Source organism: Lissotriton vulgaris, chromosome 7, assembly GCF_964263255.1.
Source record: "Lissotriton vulgaris chromosome 7, aLisVul1.2, whole genome shotgun sequence".
In the NCBI taxonomy this organism is placed as follows: Eukaryota; Metazoa; Chordata; class Amphibia; order Caudata; family Salamandridae; genus Lissotriton; species Lissotriton vulgaris.
Genome location: NC_141695.1, coordinates 954,472,232 through 954,488,662, shown reverse-complemented (window position 1 = coordinate 954,488,662; position 16,431 = coordinate 954,472,232). Strand labels below are relative to the sequence as shown.

General features: G+C 44.9%; 1 protein-coding gene across 1 annotated transcript in view; it reads left to right on the top strand.

Annotated features, from left to right (window-relative positions):
- Positions 1 to 16,431, top strand: part of GABRB2 (gamma-aminobutyric acid type A receptor subunit beta2) — a 900,075-nt gene that overhangs the window by 273,744 nt on the left and 609,900 nt on the right. Inside the window, exon 4 of the mRNA XM_086931398.1 lies at positions 4,485 to 4,705. Coding sequence (XP_086787524.1) covers positions 4,485 to 4,705 — 221 coding nt within the window. The remainder of the gene's footprint in view (positions 1 to 4,484; positions 4,706 to 16,431) is intronic.

Below are 16,431 nucleotides of genomic sequence, written 5' to 3'. Positions count from 1 at the left end.
TCATGAAAGCAGTTAAGTATGATTCATGGCAAGTTTGTTTGTAAGAGTAAATGACTATCCACACATGGCTTCTTTACTGAAGACTTTCTTATCCCCATTCCATGAGATCTTCTTTATTTGTCTGTTTAGAGATGTTTTAAAGAGATCATGTGGCTGGGTAGATTCCCATAGTTCATTTGCCTCAAGGTCATTCAAGGCCAGATCAAAAGCTCACGTCCAGCTGTTTCTCTTGTTGGTATGGCAACTTGAATTTCTTTCCATATCAGTGAACGCAGTGTTGCCTGATCAGACACCCTTAATAGTGACATGTACTTAAGTAATGAGCTGTGTTGAACTATCATTTACTTTAGCAGGCCAAATTCCAACTACACCTTAACCAGGGAAGCATTTTGCAGTTGTCAAAAAGGAATATAAAAAGCCTTACTTTGTGCAGAATTTAGATAGGCTCCAAACTTCCTCGGGAAAGCCACTGTATCTAAACACATTTTTGTTTGGCATTTATCACTGAAAGAAGAGAAGCCAAAGTTGGCTTTGGAATTTGCATTGTAAGGATTGAAAAGCTGCAAACAAGGAAGCAGTCTTTGGCTTTAATGAGTTTAGATGAAAACAATAAGACTGGTGATCCTTCAGCCAGACACCAAGATATTCACAGCAAGAGCTTCCTGAGACCGCCAGGCTGAGGCCACCCAGGTACCAGCTACCTTCTTCCTGACCTTCCTTCCGAACACCACAATCTGAGATTTTGTGAGATTCACAACCATTTTGTTTTTAGCACAATAAGGGGGTCATTAGGATCGCGGACGGACTTGAGTCCGTCCGCGACCCCTGAGTAGGAGGGAACGTCCGCATGGGCTGCGGCGTTCCCTGTGTGCAGATTAGGATGTGACCGCCAGGGTGGCGGTCACATCCTCTATTTTTAACATTGCGGCGGGTGGAGCTTCAAGCTGCACCCACAGCAATTTTAAAAATGCATGCATTGCATTTGAATGTAGAAAGTGGCAGGCACCGTGCGGTGCCTGCCGCTTACTGCATACAAATGCAGGGGGGTACCATAGGTACCCCCCATGTGCACCCCCCACACCCCTTCACCTAGGGGGCCCACAACGGGGCCCCGCAGTGAAGTTACACATGCTTTTCCACGGCGGAAAAGCCGCCGCGGAAAAGCATGTTTCCAAGCACATCCTAATCTGGCTGACGGTGTCTGAGAGACACCGTCACCATATTAGTGCTTTTACGCCGCGGTTGTAAGCCAACCGCGGAGGAAAAGCTGCGGACAGAAACCAGGACCCACCAGCCATCCTAATGTGGCGGTGGGTCTTGGTGGGTCCGCAGAGGATTGTCCGCATCGTCCAGGCCGGCGGTGGGTTTCGCCGGCCCGGAGGATGCGGAAAATCCTCCATCCTAATCAGCCCCTAAGTGTGGAGATTATTTAATCATTAGTGCGAACAGGAAAACAGATCAGAAGTCTGCTCCCAACCAGCAGGAGTACTTGTAAAGCTCCTGCCAACTGGGAGTGGACCTATGTGTTTGCTCCCATATGGTGGAAGATATAGAAATGCTAATGCCGGACAGGAGCAAACACATGCACCGGATTGGGCAGGAAAACCACTGTGTCCCATAGCACAAGCTCCCCAGAATACAGCAAGTTAGTGGCCCCAGGGGATGGGTCCTCTGGGCAAATAAGGGCTCAGGGAAGGTGGGCCATGCATCCACTCCCTTTTTTTAAAGTCTCACCCTGGGGGATGCGGTCCCGAGAGTCTTTTAAAGGTTCAGGGTGGGTTGGCTCCCCTCCCCTTAAGAAGAACTTTGGGTCCCAGAGATGTGGCCCCAGGGACGTATATAGTTTGGGGAGGGGGACAGCACCACCCCACTCCATAATATTTAAATTGGGTCCCCAGAAGATGGGATCCCTGTGTCAAAAATGGCCCAGAAAGAGGGGTCACATGGCCCCCTGCCCTTATTGCATACGGTGGCCCCGGATGATGGAATCCCCGTGGCCGAATATGGCTTGATTAAATAATATGCCTTAACTAAAGAATTCAACCCTGGATCGACATTTTTTTATTGACGATCCCATGGGAGTCCCCTCAGGATTGAGTCAAAAATTGCCTTTTTTTTTCAATTTCTCCCCCTTAGATGGTCCATCTGGGTCACCTCCATGGAGCCTCGGGGGCAGGGTATTCCTACCCAGCCCACATATATATATTTTTGTTGTTGTTGCATCTTTGGTACAGGGGACATAGGGGCTGATAACGATGGTGGGATGTCCGCCACTGCTGGGCCGGCGGTGAGGACCGCCGGCTTGGCGGTGGCGGACTTCCCACGAACACCCTTAGAATTCCCACCGCCAAATTAGGATGGCGGTGGGAAGGGGAATGGTACCTCGGCGGACGGAAAGACCGCGGGGTAGAGAAAAAACTGAAGTGACATTCATAAGAACTCAAAGGAAGAATGTGGAGTACGCCCACCAGCGGATATCAAAAGCGAAACAAAAACAACAATGACGATATGAGCTTAACAGGAAGAATCTTTAATATACCCACCAGCGGGTATTAAAAGGTGGTACTTCGCGAGCGAAAGAAAACCAACAATGGCGAAAGTCAAAAGAGAGTGAAAACGAGTTTTCACTGACACCATAATAACATTCTGAAGACCCACTGAAGGGCAAAATAAAAATGTGGAGCAACTTACAAGCTAGAAACAGTGAATGAAGGATAACATTATTGTTACAAAAAACATTTTGCTCTCCAGGATTGAAAAATGTCACAAAGGTGACACAAAAAGCTCAATTGAAATTACCACTAATTGCTAAAGAATGACATGTGAGACACTAATGAAATATCACATTCAGTTTGATCCAAACTGGAAATCACGGGGATGTTTTGTACATAAGGGTAATAAAAACAACATCCCCCAGAAGGCTCAGGGCCAACACGAACAGCAAACAGGAAGTGATGTAATTATCATTTGAATTTATATGTGTGTTAACCCTGGGGCCAGGTTGATCGTGAGCAAGGGAGAGGGCTCCCGATATGCGTTGATCTGTGTCTGCCTACCACAATATCCATCTGAAGGTTTAAAAAGAATAAAATGTGCAAAAAATCGGAACACACAAGTTTGTCCTGTTTATTCACTCTGCAAGGAGTGAATTGAGTCTACATTGAAAGCGGCTTGGTTCTGCAGCAAGGATTGCGAACCGACGTAGAGCAATGCACCTGCCCGGCAACGAGGAACTAATAGGGATATATATATATATATATATATATATATATATATATATATATATATATATATATATATATATATATATATATATATATATATATATATATATATATATATATATATATATATATGTTAGAATTGACACTGTTTTGCCTCCCCTTGTATTACACTTAGAACCACCTTCCAAGCATTGAAGTGTGTATATTTGATCTTTTTTGTGCTGTTTATTAATATAAACACAGTATTGTTTAATATTGTTAACAGTGATTTTTGTAGACATTAAGTGCTCTATACATAATGAAGTTCTCAATATAGTGTTTGGAACAAAGGATAAAATGATCTAAGACAGTGGTTTTTAACCTGTGATCTGGGGGACCTCTGGGCACCGACAAAGCCTACTTAGGGGGTCCGCAACTTATTTGAAAATTAAAAAATATTAACAGATTATTAAGGCGCATGTAAATAAAGAATCAATATGCCAAATTGCTAATTTTAAAATGTTCTTTAAATGTGAAGGAATTTGAAATTGAAGACTAAAAATTAAGTTTGTATCCTCATATTGATTAATGGGAGCAGCATTAGTGCATTAAACAGAATGTAGTAGGGATGATGGGTGGCCTCAAATGAACTTAGAATAACTCTATTATTCCTAATAAAGTAAAATAAAAATTACATTTGTTTGAGAACTAAATAAATCATGTTATCTTTTCTGTATCTGTTTCATGAATGCTTGCTAATGTATTTTTTGTGCATTGTTTAGTGGTTCAAATCATTGAAATATGAGTTAGTGTTAAAAGAATCGAATGAGTTTATATTACAAACTTGGCTAAGTGTGGAAGGAACTACCTTGACTTCATTAATGGTGTGTACATAATTCTGTAGTGAAAAACATAAGACTAACTGTTAATAAGAATGTATGTTAATGTGCAATTTCTACTTATATGCATGATCTGTAACATCCAGGCTTGTATGGTTAGCAAATATAGTGAATAAGCATGACTGAAGGTTCATGTACCGATTGTATAAACTGATATAGAATGCCAATAAAAAGATATATATAAAAAAACATTGAAGTTTCTTAGGCTGAGGTTCCCGGATTCCAATAATGGTTCATTGGGGGTCCCCAGATTAACATAATATTTCAGTGGGGGTCCCTGGATTCAAATAATGATTACGTGAGGGTCAAAAGATTAAAAACAACTGATCTAAAACTCTTCATTCCATTGTTAACTAGTGCTTTCTCTTTGTCTGTAACACAGGACTACACTTTGACAATGTACTTTCAGCAAGCATGGCGGGATAAGCGATTGTCTTACTCTGAGATACCTTTAAATCTGACATTGGACAACAGAGTTGCAGATCAGCTCTGGGTACCAGATACCTACTTCCTTAATGACAAGAAGTCATTTGTACATGGAGTAACGGTCAAGAACAGAATGATTCGATTGCACCCCGATGGAACAGTGCTATATGGACTAAGGTCAGTGTTCATGGCTTCTCAAGCATACGAACATCTAAAGTACTAAATGTATTGAAAATAAAGAGTGTTACACAGTTGGCACCAACTTAAAATGCTGCACTGACTTTAAATATACATTGTTGCCCTACTTTTAAAAGTGATCTCAGTATTCTAAGTTATTATAAAATGCATGTTTGCTAATTTTTCAGCCTGTGTCATCTCATTTGGTGCCTCATTACAAGTGCCTTTGGTAATAGTAATCCCAGTGGGAATGTTAACTGACGTTACAGCCCCTTTGGAATGCCAAGTTCACCTAGATATTTTTCCAGATGAAATCAGATGATTATAATTCTGAGTATAAAAAACCTAGGCTATTGTAGTTCAATAATATCAAGGAAAAATGTTGTAAGGATGAAATAATGAAAGGTAAGTGCATATAGGAAGTATAAATTTACTATTTCTAACATCACATTTATGCACCTTGAATATATGTGTACTGCTAAGGCACATAAAAGTGGAGTGAAGTAAATAAAATCTAGACTTACCTGTCATTATTTTTTTCGATTGTTTGACATTGAATTATGTCCCATTGATAATCTGTGGTCAGGTTTCAGTCTACACACAAATTCTGACAAAATCCGAGGTGAAACTCTAGGAGAAAGCTTGTATGAGAAAACGGTTTTTCGAGTAGTCCTCCCCTTCAAAACCTGCAATGGGGAGTATTTCTGGCACATGGAGTTACCTACAACCTCAGAATCAGTAACGTGGGTTAGAGGGGTGGAAATATTGTGATAAAACCCACCTGATTCATATTGAGACCCATTGATAGTGATCTACTGTCATAAGAATGTGCACGTCCTTACTGAAGCCGGCATTTATATAGGTCTGTTGACCCAATTAAGCTATCATTACAATGTTTAAATGTAAAGTGTTGCAAAAGAACATCTCCATTCAATTCCAGCAGACGCTAAAGTTTATAGGCAAGATCAACTCAAAGCTTTCTGAACTCCAAAGATAAGAAGAGTAAAACAGAAGTTGGTGAAGAAGACAAAATAGAAGGTGTGGAAGTTCCTGGGATTAGGAAAAGATTCAGAAGTAGGTAACTGGGCATCATGTTTAACTAGGTGGACGTTCCATGTTTTATGGAAGTGCTAGTGAAGTTAATTTATGTGAGACTCAGTTAAGGTATTCTTTCAGTAGATTTCTGGAGGCAAATGATACATATTGTATTTATGATAAACAGTATTGAGGGTCTCTATTCTGACAAGGTACTATCATCTGGTCATTGTGTCGTCAGGCTATCTCCACTCTGATCCTCCAAATCATATATGGGAAACTCAGAGGCATATTTATGAGAGGTTTGTGTCATGCTTGCACCACGCAATGTGATACATGTGTGACGCACATTGAAGCCAGCAAAGCCAGTATGCGTGGCTTTTATGGCTGAGATACCCGCCACCCCCTCTCAACACAATCCCCAAAAGGAGGGAAACCGGAAACAGTTCTTAAAGTTTTTGGATGTGGGAGGGAGTGACCCTCCCGGCCGTATTTATTAAAACAAAAAATTAAAACATTAAACGTTTCATGTTATGTACAATTTCATTATCACATTGCGATGTTTGGCTAACCTTAACATATTCTCTAATACAGAGGTTCTCCTAGCCGAACTAGCATCCTACAAAAACATTCTCTAGAAACACTGAAATTGTACATCCTAACGTTTAAGGGCCAACAGCAAGGTCATAACCGGTGTCAAGATCCCTAACCAGACTTACCCCTCCCACTTGGGAGGGGCGACAGCACAGAGGCTTACCTCAAGTGCAACTACTAACAATTTCCCTTGACTTGACGGGGGCACTTAAGACTCGACGCCATTTAAAGGTCGTTCGAAGACTTGTGTGTGGTATCTAGAAGGTATCGTGGACCTCCCCCCACCCCACACAACTTACCGCATCTGCCGTCGCAGATGACACTGGCCCCGGGAAATTCCCCCAGGAGGGGGCTGTAACCCCTCCTACAAAGGAAGGGGCCTTGACCGCCTTTCCTTTACTTCCGGCGACCCGCCCTTAGACGGGACCGCCTCCCCATTGAGGGGCCAATGGCCACCTCTCCCGAGCGCTCCCATCCGTGTTGGGTGACGCCCACTCATAGGGATCTACCAATTAGTGCTCACCGATCATGACCTTACCGCCTACCAAAAAATAAATACGACAATTCTTACTCAAACCTAAGAAAACATTGGTCGCTACGACCGAAAGAATATGCTTAAAATGCAACACTACATCAAATCATTTTAATCGTAACAACTTACACGATATTCACCATACTTTATTATGATCAACAACAAACTGATACTTTCACAGCCTGTAAACGAAACGGAAAACATACTTATAAAAATTCACTTTATTGCACAACGACTTGCTGTCCTCAGGGGCTGGTGGGTGGGTCAAAATTGGCTCTTCGTTCTGTCCCGAGCTCACGGGTAGCGAGGAGGTGCAGCTTCGGAGCACAAGAACAAGAGGACGTCTTCTGGTCTTGCGTCTCTTTTTATCCGTCTTCAGGGCGGGCGAGAACCCGCCCCTGCCTGCCCCTAGGGCGGGGCTGGCTACGTCGGTGTCTAGGCCAGCCCACTCTAGGGCGGGAAAAGGCGCGCCCCGGCTACGCCGCTTCGGGCATACCAGCCGAGACGCGCCTCCCGCCCAAAAATGGCTTCCCGGGGGGATCGAGGCACTCCGCCATACGTTCGGGGGGACCGAGTGGTCGCCCCTTTCCATATGGCTGAGATACCCGCCACCCCCTCTCAACACAATCCCCAAAAGGAGGGAAACCGGAAACAGTTCTTAAAGTTTTTGGATGTGGGAGGGAGTGACCCTCCCGGCCGTATTTATTAAAACAAAAAATTAAAACATTAAACGTTTCATGTTATGTACAATTTCATTATCACATTGCGATGTTTGGCTAACCTTAACATATTCTCTAATACAGAGGTTCTCCTAGCCGAACTAGCATCCTACAAAAACATTCTCTAGAAACACTGAAATTGTACATCCTAACGTTTAAGGGCCAACAGCAAGGTCATAACCGGTGTCAAGATCCCTAACCAGACTTACCCCTCCCACTTGGGAGGGGCGACAGCACAGAGGCTTACCTCAAGTGCAACTACTAACAATTTCCCTTGACTTGACGGGGGCACTTAAGACTCGACGCCATTTAAAGGTCGTTCGAAGACTTGTGTGTGGTATCTAGAAGGTATCGTGGACCTCCCCCCACCCCACACAACTTACCGCATCTGCCGTCGCAGATGACACTGGCCCCGGGAAATTCCCCCAGGAGGGGGCTGTAACCCCTCCTACAAAGGAAGGGGCCTTGACCGCCTTTCCTTTACTTCCGGCGACCCGCCCTTAGACGGGACCGCCTCCCCATTGAGGGGCCAATGGCCACCTCTCCCGAGCGCTCCCATCCGTGTTGGGTGACGCCCACTCATAGGGATCTACCAATTAGTGCTCACCGATCATGACCTTACCGCCACAGGTCCGGATAGTTGACCGGCTATCCGGACCCCCCCACAAAACTCCTACCTAAAGGTCATGTTTTAACGATTTTAACCAAGCTAAGAAGTCACCTATGAGTAACTCATTCCCCACCCTCGACAAATGCACACCATCCCCCAGATACATACTGTCATCATTAATACAACTATGCGAGATCGAATGCAATGTCTTGGAACGGAACAACCTACTCACTTTGTTATTCAATTTTCTAACAGAATGATTCAAAGCAGGGATCGAGATAGCCCCCCGCCACACTTTTCGTGGGATCATGTGAGACCACGCAATTATGCACCCCGGAACTCTCCTCGCTAACCAACTTACTGTGGAAAGCATAGCTTCCAGGAGAAGTCGTCTACCGGTGGTGACCAAATCATTGCCCCCCAAATGCACTATGACTATGGACGGCGGTGACCTCATCCGCTCTAACAAACCCTCAAAAAATTCCTGAAACTGGTCAATACAGAGACCGCCCCTTCCGTAGAAGGACACTCTGTACCCGTATTCCCCAGGTACGTCAATCATGTCACCTGCTTTGAATACGTCTGCGGCCCGTCTCACGTATGAGTGGCCCACGACCCACACCTCCTTCCTCACAGCCGGTGACGTGCGACCGCTGGCCTGGTGTTGGGTCGACTGCACAGTCCGCCCTGCCGCGTAGGCTTGCGCAACTGAAAACAAACAAAAGACAAGAAGCGTGAGTACATGATTACAGCTTCACAACATGTGCAATCGCACATACCTCTTATAACAATTGGAGGACCAGCGCCCCACACGTTTCACTTGTTCTACATTAAGACCCCTGGCTGTAGCTTCAGTGGCAGCCCCTATTCGAAAGGAATGGGTCCCAAATTCGCCCGGGTCCAAGCCCGCTGCGGCAATGGCCATTGCAAGCACCCGCTGAAACTGAAACCTCGTCAGCGGGGTGGCGTCTGCATGCCTCAACAATGTCCCCCCCCATGATGCCACCCTTCGTGCTAGGTAATCTTCTAAGCACTGTACCGGACACATGGATGACTCGGGGTTCCTGCGAATGATCGTGCAGTCCCCTCTCCCATCTTGGTCAGTCTTGGACCTGAGAAAGGAGACAATCACCGCATCACCCCTGATCTGAACATGTTCCCTGCACAAGCCCCCCGTCACATCCTGTTTGTTCCTTGCAACTAGCTCACTAACTCTCATAGCCCCGTGAAATGCCAGCGTAAATGCAGTCCGGAACAAACAGGTCTCGAAAGGGGACGAGCATGTGTTAGGGAGTGTGGCCAGTAACTGGGACAACCTGTCTAGACCTATCGGTCGTCTTACGTCTACTCTGCGACCCTCTAGGCGTTGCCACCCACGCAGCGCTTTCTGTACTGTAAAAGACGCTGTTGGGTCCAGGATGCCATGGGCCCTGGCAACAAAAGAAATGGCGGCGCGATGCCTTTGGGCCGTAGCCACCGATTTCCCAGCCCTACGTAAGGACATCAGAAAAAGTACAACCCACTCTTCCTGACCCCAAAGTCCCCCTCTCTCTGCCCCCAAAAAGGCTAAATAGGCCCGGAACGCCCCTTCATATGCCTTCCTTGTCCTGGGTGCTAGACTCTCTCCCACGAGGTGACGAAGTTCGGGGCACCGAGAGACCAGAGAGCTTCGGGGAAGGGTGCCGGCTCCGGGTCCGCTGAAGGAAGGAAACCCGAGAAAGCCTGCATGTGAAAACGAGACAGTGCATCAGCAGCCTGATTCATCACCCCTGGGACATGTTTTGCTCTGAATACCACGTTCAGTTGCATACACAGTAGGACAATTTCTTTGAGCAGCCTCAAAATCAATTTACAATGGGCTGCCTGACTATTGATGCATTCTACCACGGTCATATTGTCGGACCAGAACACGACAGAATGATCTCTGAACCCTTCTGGCCAAGTTCTCAGGGCCACCAGAATGGGAAATAGTTCGAGGAAAGCAATATTACTCGTTAGCCCCTTCTCGTGCCACCATAGGGGCCACCTTTGAGCAGACCACTTTGTGCCGAAGATGGCGCCAAAGCCTATGCTTCCTGCTGAATCTGTCCATAGCCCAAGCTCTTCTGAGGACACGGCTGGCTTGTTCCAGACGACTCGGCCATTGAAGTCCGCCAAAAATGCTAACCAAAATCCGCATGTCCTGGCGGACCTCAGCCGATAACCTCGTGCGATGATGACCCTCCTTTAGGCCAACCATCGCTTGGGCAATTGAGCGGGAAAAAGGGCGAGCCATTGGGATCACCCTCAAGGCAAAGTTCAACTTTCCCACTAATTGTTGCAACTGATGCAGTGTAACCTTAGATGCATTCAAACATACTTGGAGGGCTGCCCTGAATTTTAACACTTTGCTAGCTGGTAAACGGAAACACCCCTCCCTTGAGTCCAACTCGATCCCCAAAAACTCGAGGCAAGTCGTGGGACCCATAGTTTTACCCGGTGCCAATGGCACGCCAAAATGACCCATCAACACACAGAATTCAGCTAAGGCCTGAGCACATTCGGGATTTCCGGCGGGACCAAGGAACAAAAAATCGTCAAGGTAGTGCATTACATTTCGGAAACCCGTTTTCTTCGTGAACACCCATTGCAGGAAAGTACTGAATTGCTCAAAATAAGCACATGATATAGAGCATCCCATTGGCATACACCTATCCATGTAAAATGACCCCTGGAACCCGAATCCCAAAAGACGCTGATCGTCTGGGTGTACCGGGAGCAACCGGAACGCTGACTCGATATCTGATTTCGCCATCAACGTCCCGGGCCCCAGGCGATTCAAGATGGCTACTGCCTCATCAAACGATGCGTATCGCACCGAACAAACTTCTGGATCAATTGCGTCGTTCACCGAAAGGCCGTGTGGAGCAGACAAATTATGGATCAAACGAAACTCACCTGGGTCCTTCTTGGGGACCACCCCTAACGGAGAACAAACAAAATCCGGTACCGGGGGTACACTAAACGGGCCAGCGACCCGTCCCCGGCTAACCTCTTTCTGAATTTTTTCTTGCACCACAGATGTATGTTGTAAAACAGAAAGTTGATTTTTGCAAATCCCTACACCCTGAAAGTCCCCTACCGGGATGCGGAAACCATGTGAAAAACCGTTCCGCAGCACCCCAGCAGAAGTACGATCCGGGTATTCACTGAGCCAGGGAATCATTGCCAAGGTATCAATCGGGGTTGGTAAAGGCGCCCCTCGGACTAGTTTAGACCTGTTTGGCGCCTCTCACCCGTTCTGGTTCTGCACGATGACTCAGGATGGGACGACCCACACGTACTACACTCATGTTTGAATTTACACGATCCCGGAGGTCTGGTACATTTCCCTTTGTTGAAATTAAAGCAGAAACCCTTCCTCCCTGTATTGCCTGCGGGCCTCGACTGATCGTCGGTGCTCGTACTTGGTCGAAAGGGCGTCCCCACATTTTGGCGGGAGTAATCTACAACATTGCTCCCAACCAATGGCATCTTTAACATTCCTGATTCTTTCATTTTATCCCATGTTACAGAATCGTAACAATCCCAAGTCAAACCCTTGTTATGTTCCTTTTCTTTCCTGAACAGATTGTCATAACAAAACCAATGGTTACCTTGATACCTTGATACGCTGTCGAGTAACCCATAATTCGTGATTGATAAATGGGAAATTCAGAAAGCAACTCGGGCCTACGTTCCCCCAAAATCGATGTAAAAATACCCCACGCATTGCCCCAGTTGCCAATATTCTCATTTACCTTAAAGGCGGCCATTTTTGCGCGCCAAACACTCGGATGCATTAGGTCCTTCTGACTTTTAACATGCTCCACCTCATAATGATCAACAAGCAAGGAGAAAATATTCACGTACTCCCCAGCCCAGATCTTTTCTTTTATAGCTAAAGGCACATGTTGTCCCAATCTCTCTCTACGAGAGGGTGCTGACTCGTCCCTTGCAATCGGCAATGGCCGCTTACCTGCACCGGACGCAGCTTCGGCCGCTTGCGGTTTGTCTATTCCCGCCAACGGCGCAGTCACTTTAGCTGCATCTCTCTTCTCACGAAGCCCTTTTATCAGCGCCTGTGCCTCGGCAGCCGTGGCGCCATCACTACTATCCCCCAACCAAGCTGCTAGCTGTGCTGCCAGCTCGGGGGGCATGTCTTCTTTGGATGTCGGGGTGACGACAACGGGGATTGGATTCCCCTCCATTGGTACTGGGGTCGGCGCCTCGAGCGGTACAGAGGGGACCGGGACGTCTCCACCGGCTGGAACCCTTCTCGGCCTCTTAGGTCTCCCTCCAGCCGGCGCAGGGCCCGAATCCTCCTCCCCGTCCCGTTTCGCCAACCGTTTCTTTATGTCGGACACCTCTTTGCAAAGGGCCCGCACCATCTGGTCGGTCGTCATTCTCTTTGCGACTTTCTTTGGCATTTCTCCGACGAAGTATCTAGAAGACAAAGAAAAAGATCAAAACGCTCAAAATTGGCTCTTCGTTCTGTCCCGAGCTCACGGGTAGCGAGGAGGTGCAGCTTCGGAGCACAAGAACAAGAGGACGTCTTCTGGTCTTGCGTCTCTTTTTATCCGTCTTCAGGGCGGGCGAGAACCCGCCCCTGCCTGCCCCTAGGGCGGGGCTGGCTACGTCGGTGTCTAGGCCAGCCCACTCTAGGGCGGGAAAAGGCGCGCCCCGGCTACGCCGCTTCGGGCATACCAGCCGAGACGCGCCTCCCGCCCAAAAATGGCTTCCCGGGGGGATCGAGGCACTCCGCCATACGTTCGGGGGGACCGAGTGGTCGCCCCTTTCCAAAATGACTTCAGAAATCTGGAGTAATGCAATGCAGAGCAAATCACTGTGTTGCATTTCTCCGCATCAGAGAGGCATTCTGTGGGCATTTTGTGGGTGTTTCCATGCAACCTCCATGGAGTTTTACACCTTTCCAGATTTACCAAGGCTGGTAAACCTGGGAATGAGCCACAAAATATATCCCTCCCAAGGAGAGGCGTAACGAAGAGAAATGTTTATTTCTCCTTGTTATTTCCTCTTTCTATGTGTGCTGCGTTTGCCGCATAGATAGAAATTGAAAAAGACTCACAGAATTGGATTGTTTTTGTGCAGAAAAGTGCCCCTTCCTGCACAAAAACAATCCTGCCTACAATACAGGCACGCTTGCACCATGGTGCAAGAGTGCCTGAGTTGGCGCTAGGCTGCCAAAATGGAGCCAGAGCATGGGAAAAGGACAGGAGTCACATTCCTGCCCTTTCCCTTTGACACAGGGCAGCACAGCAAGGTGACTTGCTACACTGCCCTGCACCAGAAATTTCATAAATATGCCCCTCAGTGCACTTCTAAAATTGTTTTGACCTAATCTCAGCCACATACATAACTCCAGAGAGGATAGAGATAAGTCCCACAAGGGTAGTTTATGTCCTTTGCACCACCACAAAGCCCCATCCCGGCTGCAGGAGTTTGAAATGAAATAGATTGTATGGTTTCTTAAACAAAATTTATGAACAGTTGAAAATATGAGTCACATACACTGATGCGCTTCTAGCTCAGCTTTCTAGATTTTAAAGGAGGAAAACAGTTAAGCGTTGCTAGGTTTCCTTTAACAGCTTTTAGCTGTTGTTAAATTTAATAGTGTTTATTTGTTGTGCAGTATTTTTATAGCAATTTAACTAAGGTATTACATTATTGTCAATGGTTATTTTTGCATATACTACTTCCACCGTTTTTGCTATTAATTTTTATTTCAAAGCACTTACAACTCTGCATTAATTTATACTGCATTTGCAAGGCGACGCTCTAATAATCTGAGAAGATGAAACATGTGGCACAGCGTCTTGGTTCTTGTTGGCTGTTCCACACTTAAGAAGGGCTCATAAGAATGACAGACAAGGTCCTCGCACTTTCTCTGTGTTTTGTGCCCTCTCTTGGGAATGCCTACTCCATTTGTCAGTCCCAAACTGGAAACCACAAGATTTTCTAGGAAATCACTTAAGACTCAGCTTTTTTTGTATTCATTAATTCATCCATTTATTATGTGAAATCCAGATAAGCTTGCAGCACTAAAAATATGGAAGTGAGGTTCAAAGTAAACAGAATCATTGCTGCATATGTACGTTTCATAATAACCCTGAAAGAGGGCAATTTAGATTTATATCTTACACATCAGCAATGCACAATTTGACATTATTTCTAAAGTGTGCCTTAATAATTTTACATGTATAAACATATAAATGCGTTAATGAAATGTAACTACTGAAAAATAGAGACTTTATAAATGGGTATTAATGTTCAGTTAACATGAAGATATATTCTGTATTCAAGTTGCATTTATACTCTAAATCACAATTACATATATTCTGAAAGTCGTATTCGAAAGTGTAATCATGTACGTACTTATTCATGTTTGCATTTTCTTTTGGACTATATGTGCACAAGTATAATCATGTATTTGAAGTACACGTTTTAATGTTAGCTAATGTTAGCCTGACTAAAGAATGGCCTTGTGATTTCGAAATATGCTTTGCTTGGTGTGAGTGTTCTTTCCCTTGCAGGTGCATTCTCAAGGTTTCATTAATTACAGAAAAGGAGTATTATTGTCCGTATTAGTTCCCTGATATTAAGGTCTGAAAAGAGAAATCTTGGCAAGAAACATGAAGACCCAATGAACAGATGAAGCCTCCTAATCATTGTGTATCAGGAAGCAGGAATGTTCAAGGTTAGAGTAACTGTCCAAGTTCTGTGGAATGGGAAAGTCTGATAATGTTGCAATGCACAACATGAGGATGGAGACTATTGTGGGGTGGGAAGAGATATGATTGTTGCAGACGTTTCTGTTTGATTTAATTAGCTTTCACACTGTTCGAGGCAGAGCAGATTCCCTTGGACATTGAGGAGTACAGACCTATCTGCTTTCTTTTATTCTTGCAAGTAGAAGATTCAGGCAAAACACTTATTTCAATTCTGGAAGACTTCTCCTGTAGTCTTCACTTTGCCGACACTTTCCCAGCATTTCCTTCAAACTGCAATTTAGATATCATCCTTATTCTACACTTAGAACCTTGATTAGTTTCCAGAACGTGTTCATGTTTAGGAGGGAATATCAGAGTTTCTTTATGGAACTCTTATTACTGTTTCTTGTTTTCTGGATTGTTGTGGCTGTGATGATTTCACACCTAATCCTTTTGAGACTGAAACTACTGTGAGATATCAATTTATCAACTGTAATCCTGTATCTTTTCAATATTCTTTTGATATTTGTATTTATTGGTTTGATTAATAATTTGCAATAAACCACGTAACTTCAATCATTGGTTCCTAGTCCTTTTTCTGATGCCATATGGGTGTCACAAAAGTTGAATTGCGTTGTCATTGTTAACTTCCTTTTCGTCTCAGACAACTTAAAAAGAACCATCAGGGGAGAGATTATAAATCACGCTCCTGGGTGCTCTTAACCCCCTATGGTATGCATTTTCCTGCAGTGTAAAAACTTCCAGATAGTTAACAAGTAACAGACTTTCTGGTATTCCTGTTTAGCCAGTGCTTAATTTGAGGCAATGTTTGTAGGTAGGCCGAATAACACTCATTTTTGGGAACTGGCACTTATTTTTTCTCATTAGCCTTTGACCCAAAGCAACCGAGAAAACAACTCACAAAGAGAAAAGTATAAGGTAGAGAAATCGGAAAATACAAGTTTAGAAGAGAAATCAGGAATCTGTGAGAGTGGGCTAAAGGGGCGGGTACTTTCTTGTGGTAGACTAAAGAGGCATGAGGTGGAATTAGGACTACGCAGCCTTGTTATCAGCACGCAGAAATTCAATAGTGCCCCAACACTTATTCTTGCACAAATCACGAACTGTGTTTAGCGATGTGTAGATGTGTAGTGTTTTGTGTACACAGGTGAGGTTCTATGTAACTGAAAGTGCCACAATTTTTTTCATAAAATATTCTTGATTCTACACTGGGGAAATGTTCTCACAAAAGTGATAAGCCTAAACAAAGAGTCTTTAATGCAAAATAACGATGGATAAACATTATTTTATGATTTACCAGAATACAAATCAACTTTTGTGAGGTTCTATGTAACTGAAAGTGCCACAATTTTGTGAAGTGGTTGCGTTTCATAAAATATTCTTGATTCTACACTGGGGAAATGTTCTCACAAAAGTGATAAGCCTAAACAAAGAGTCTTTAATGCAAAATAACGATGGATAAACAT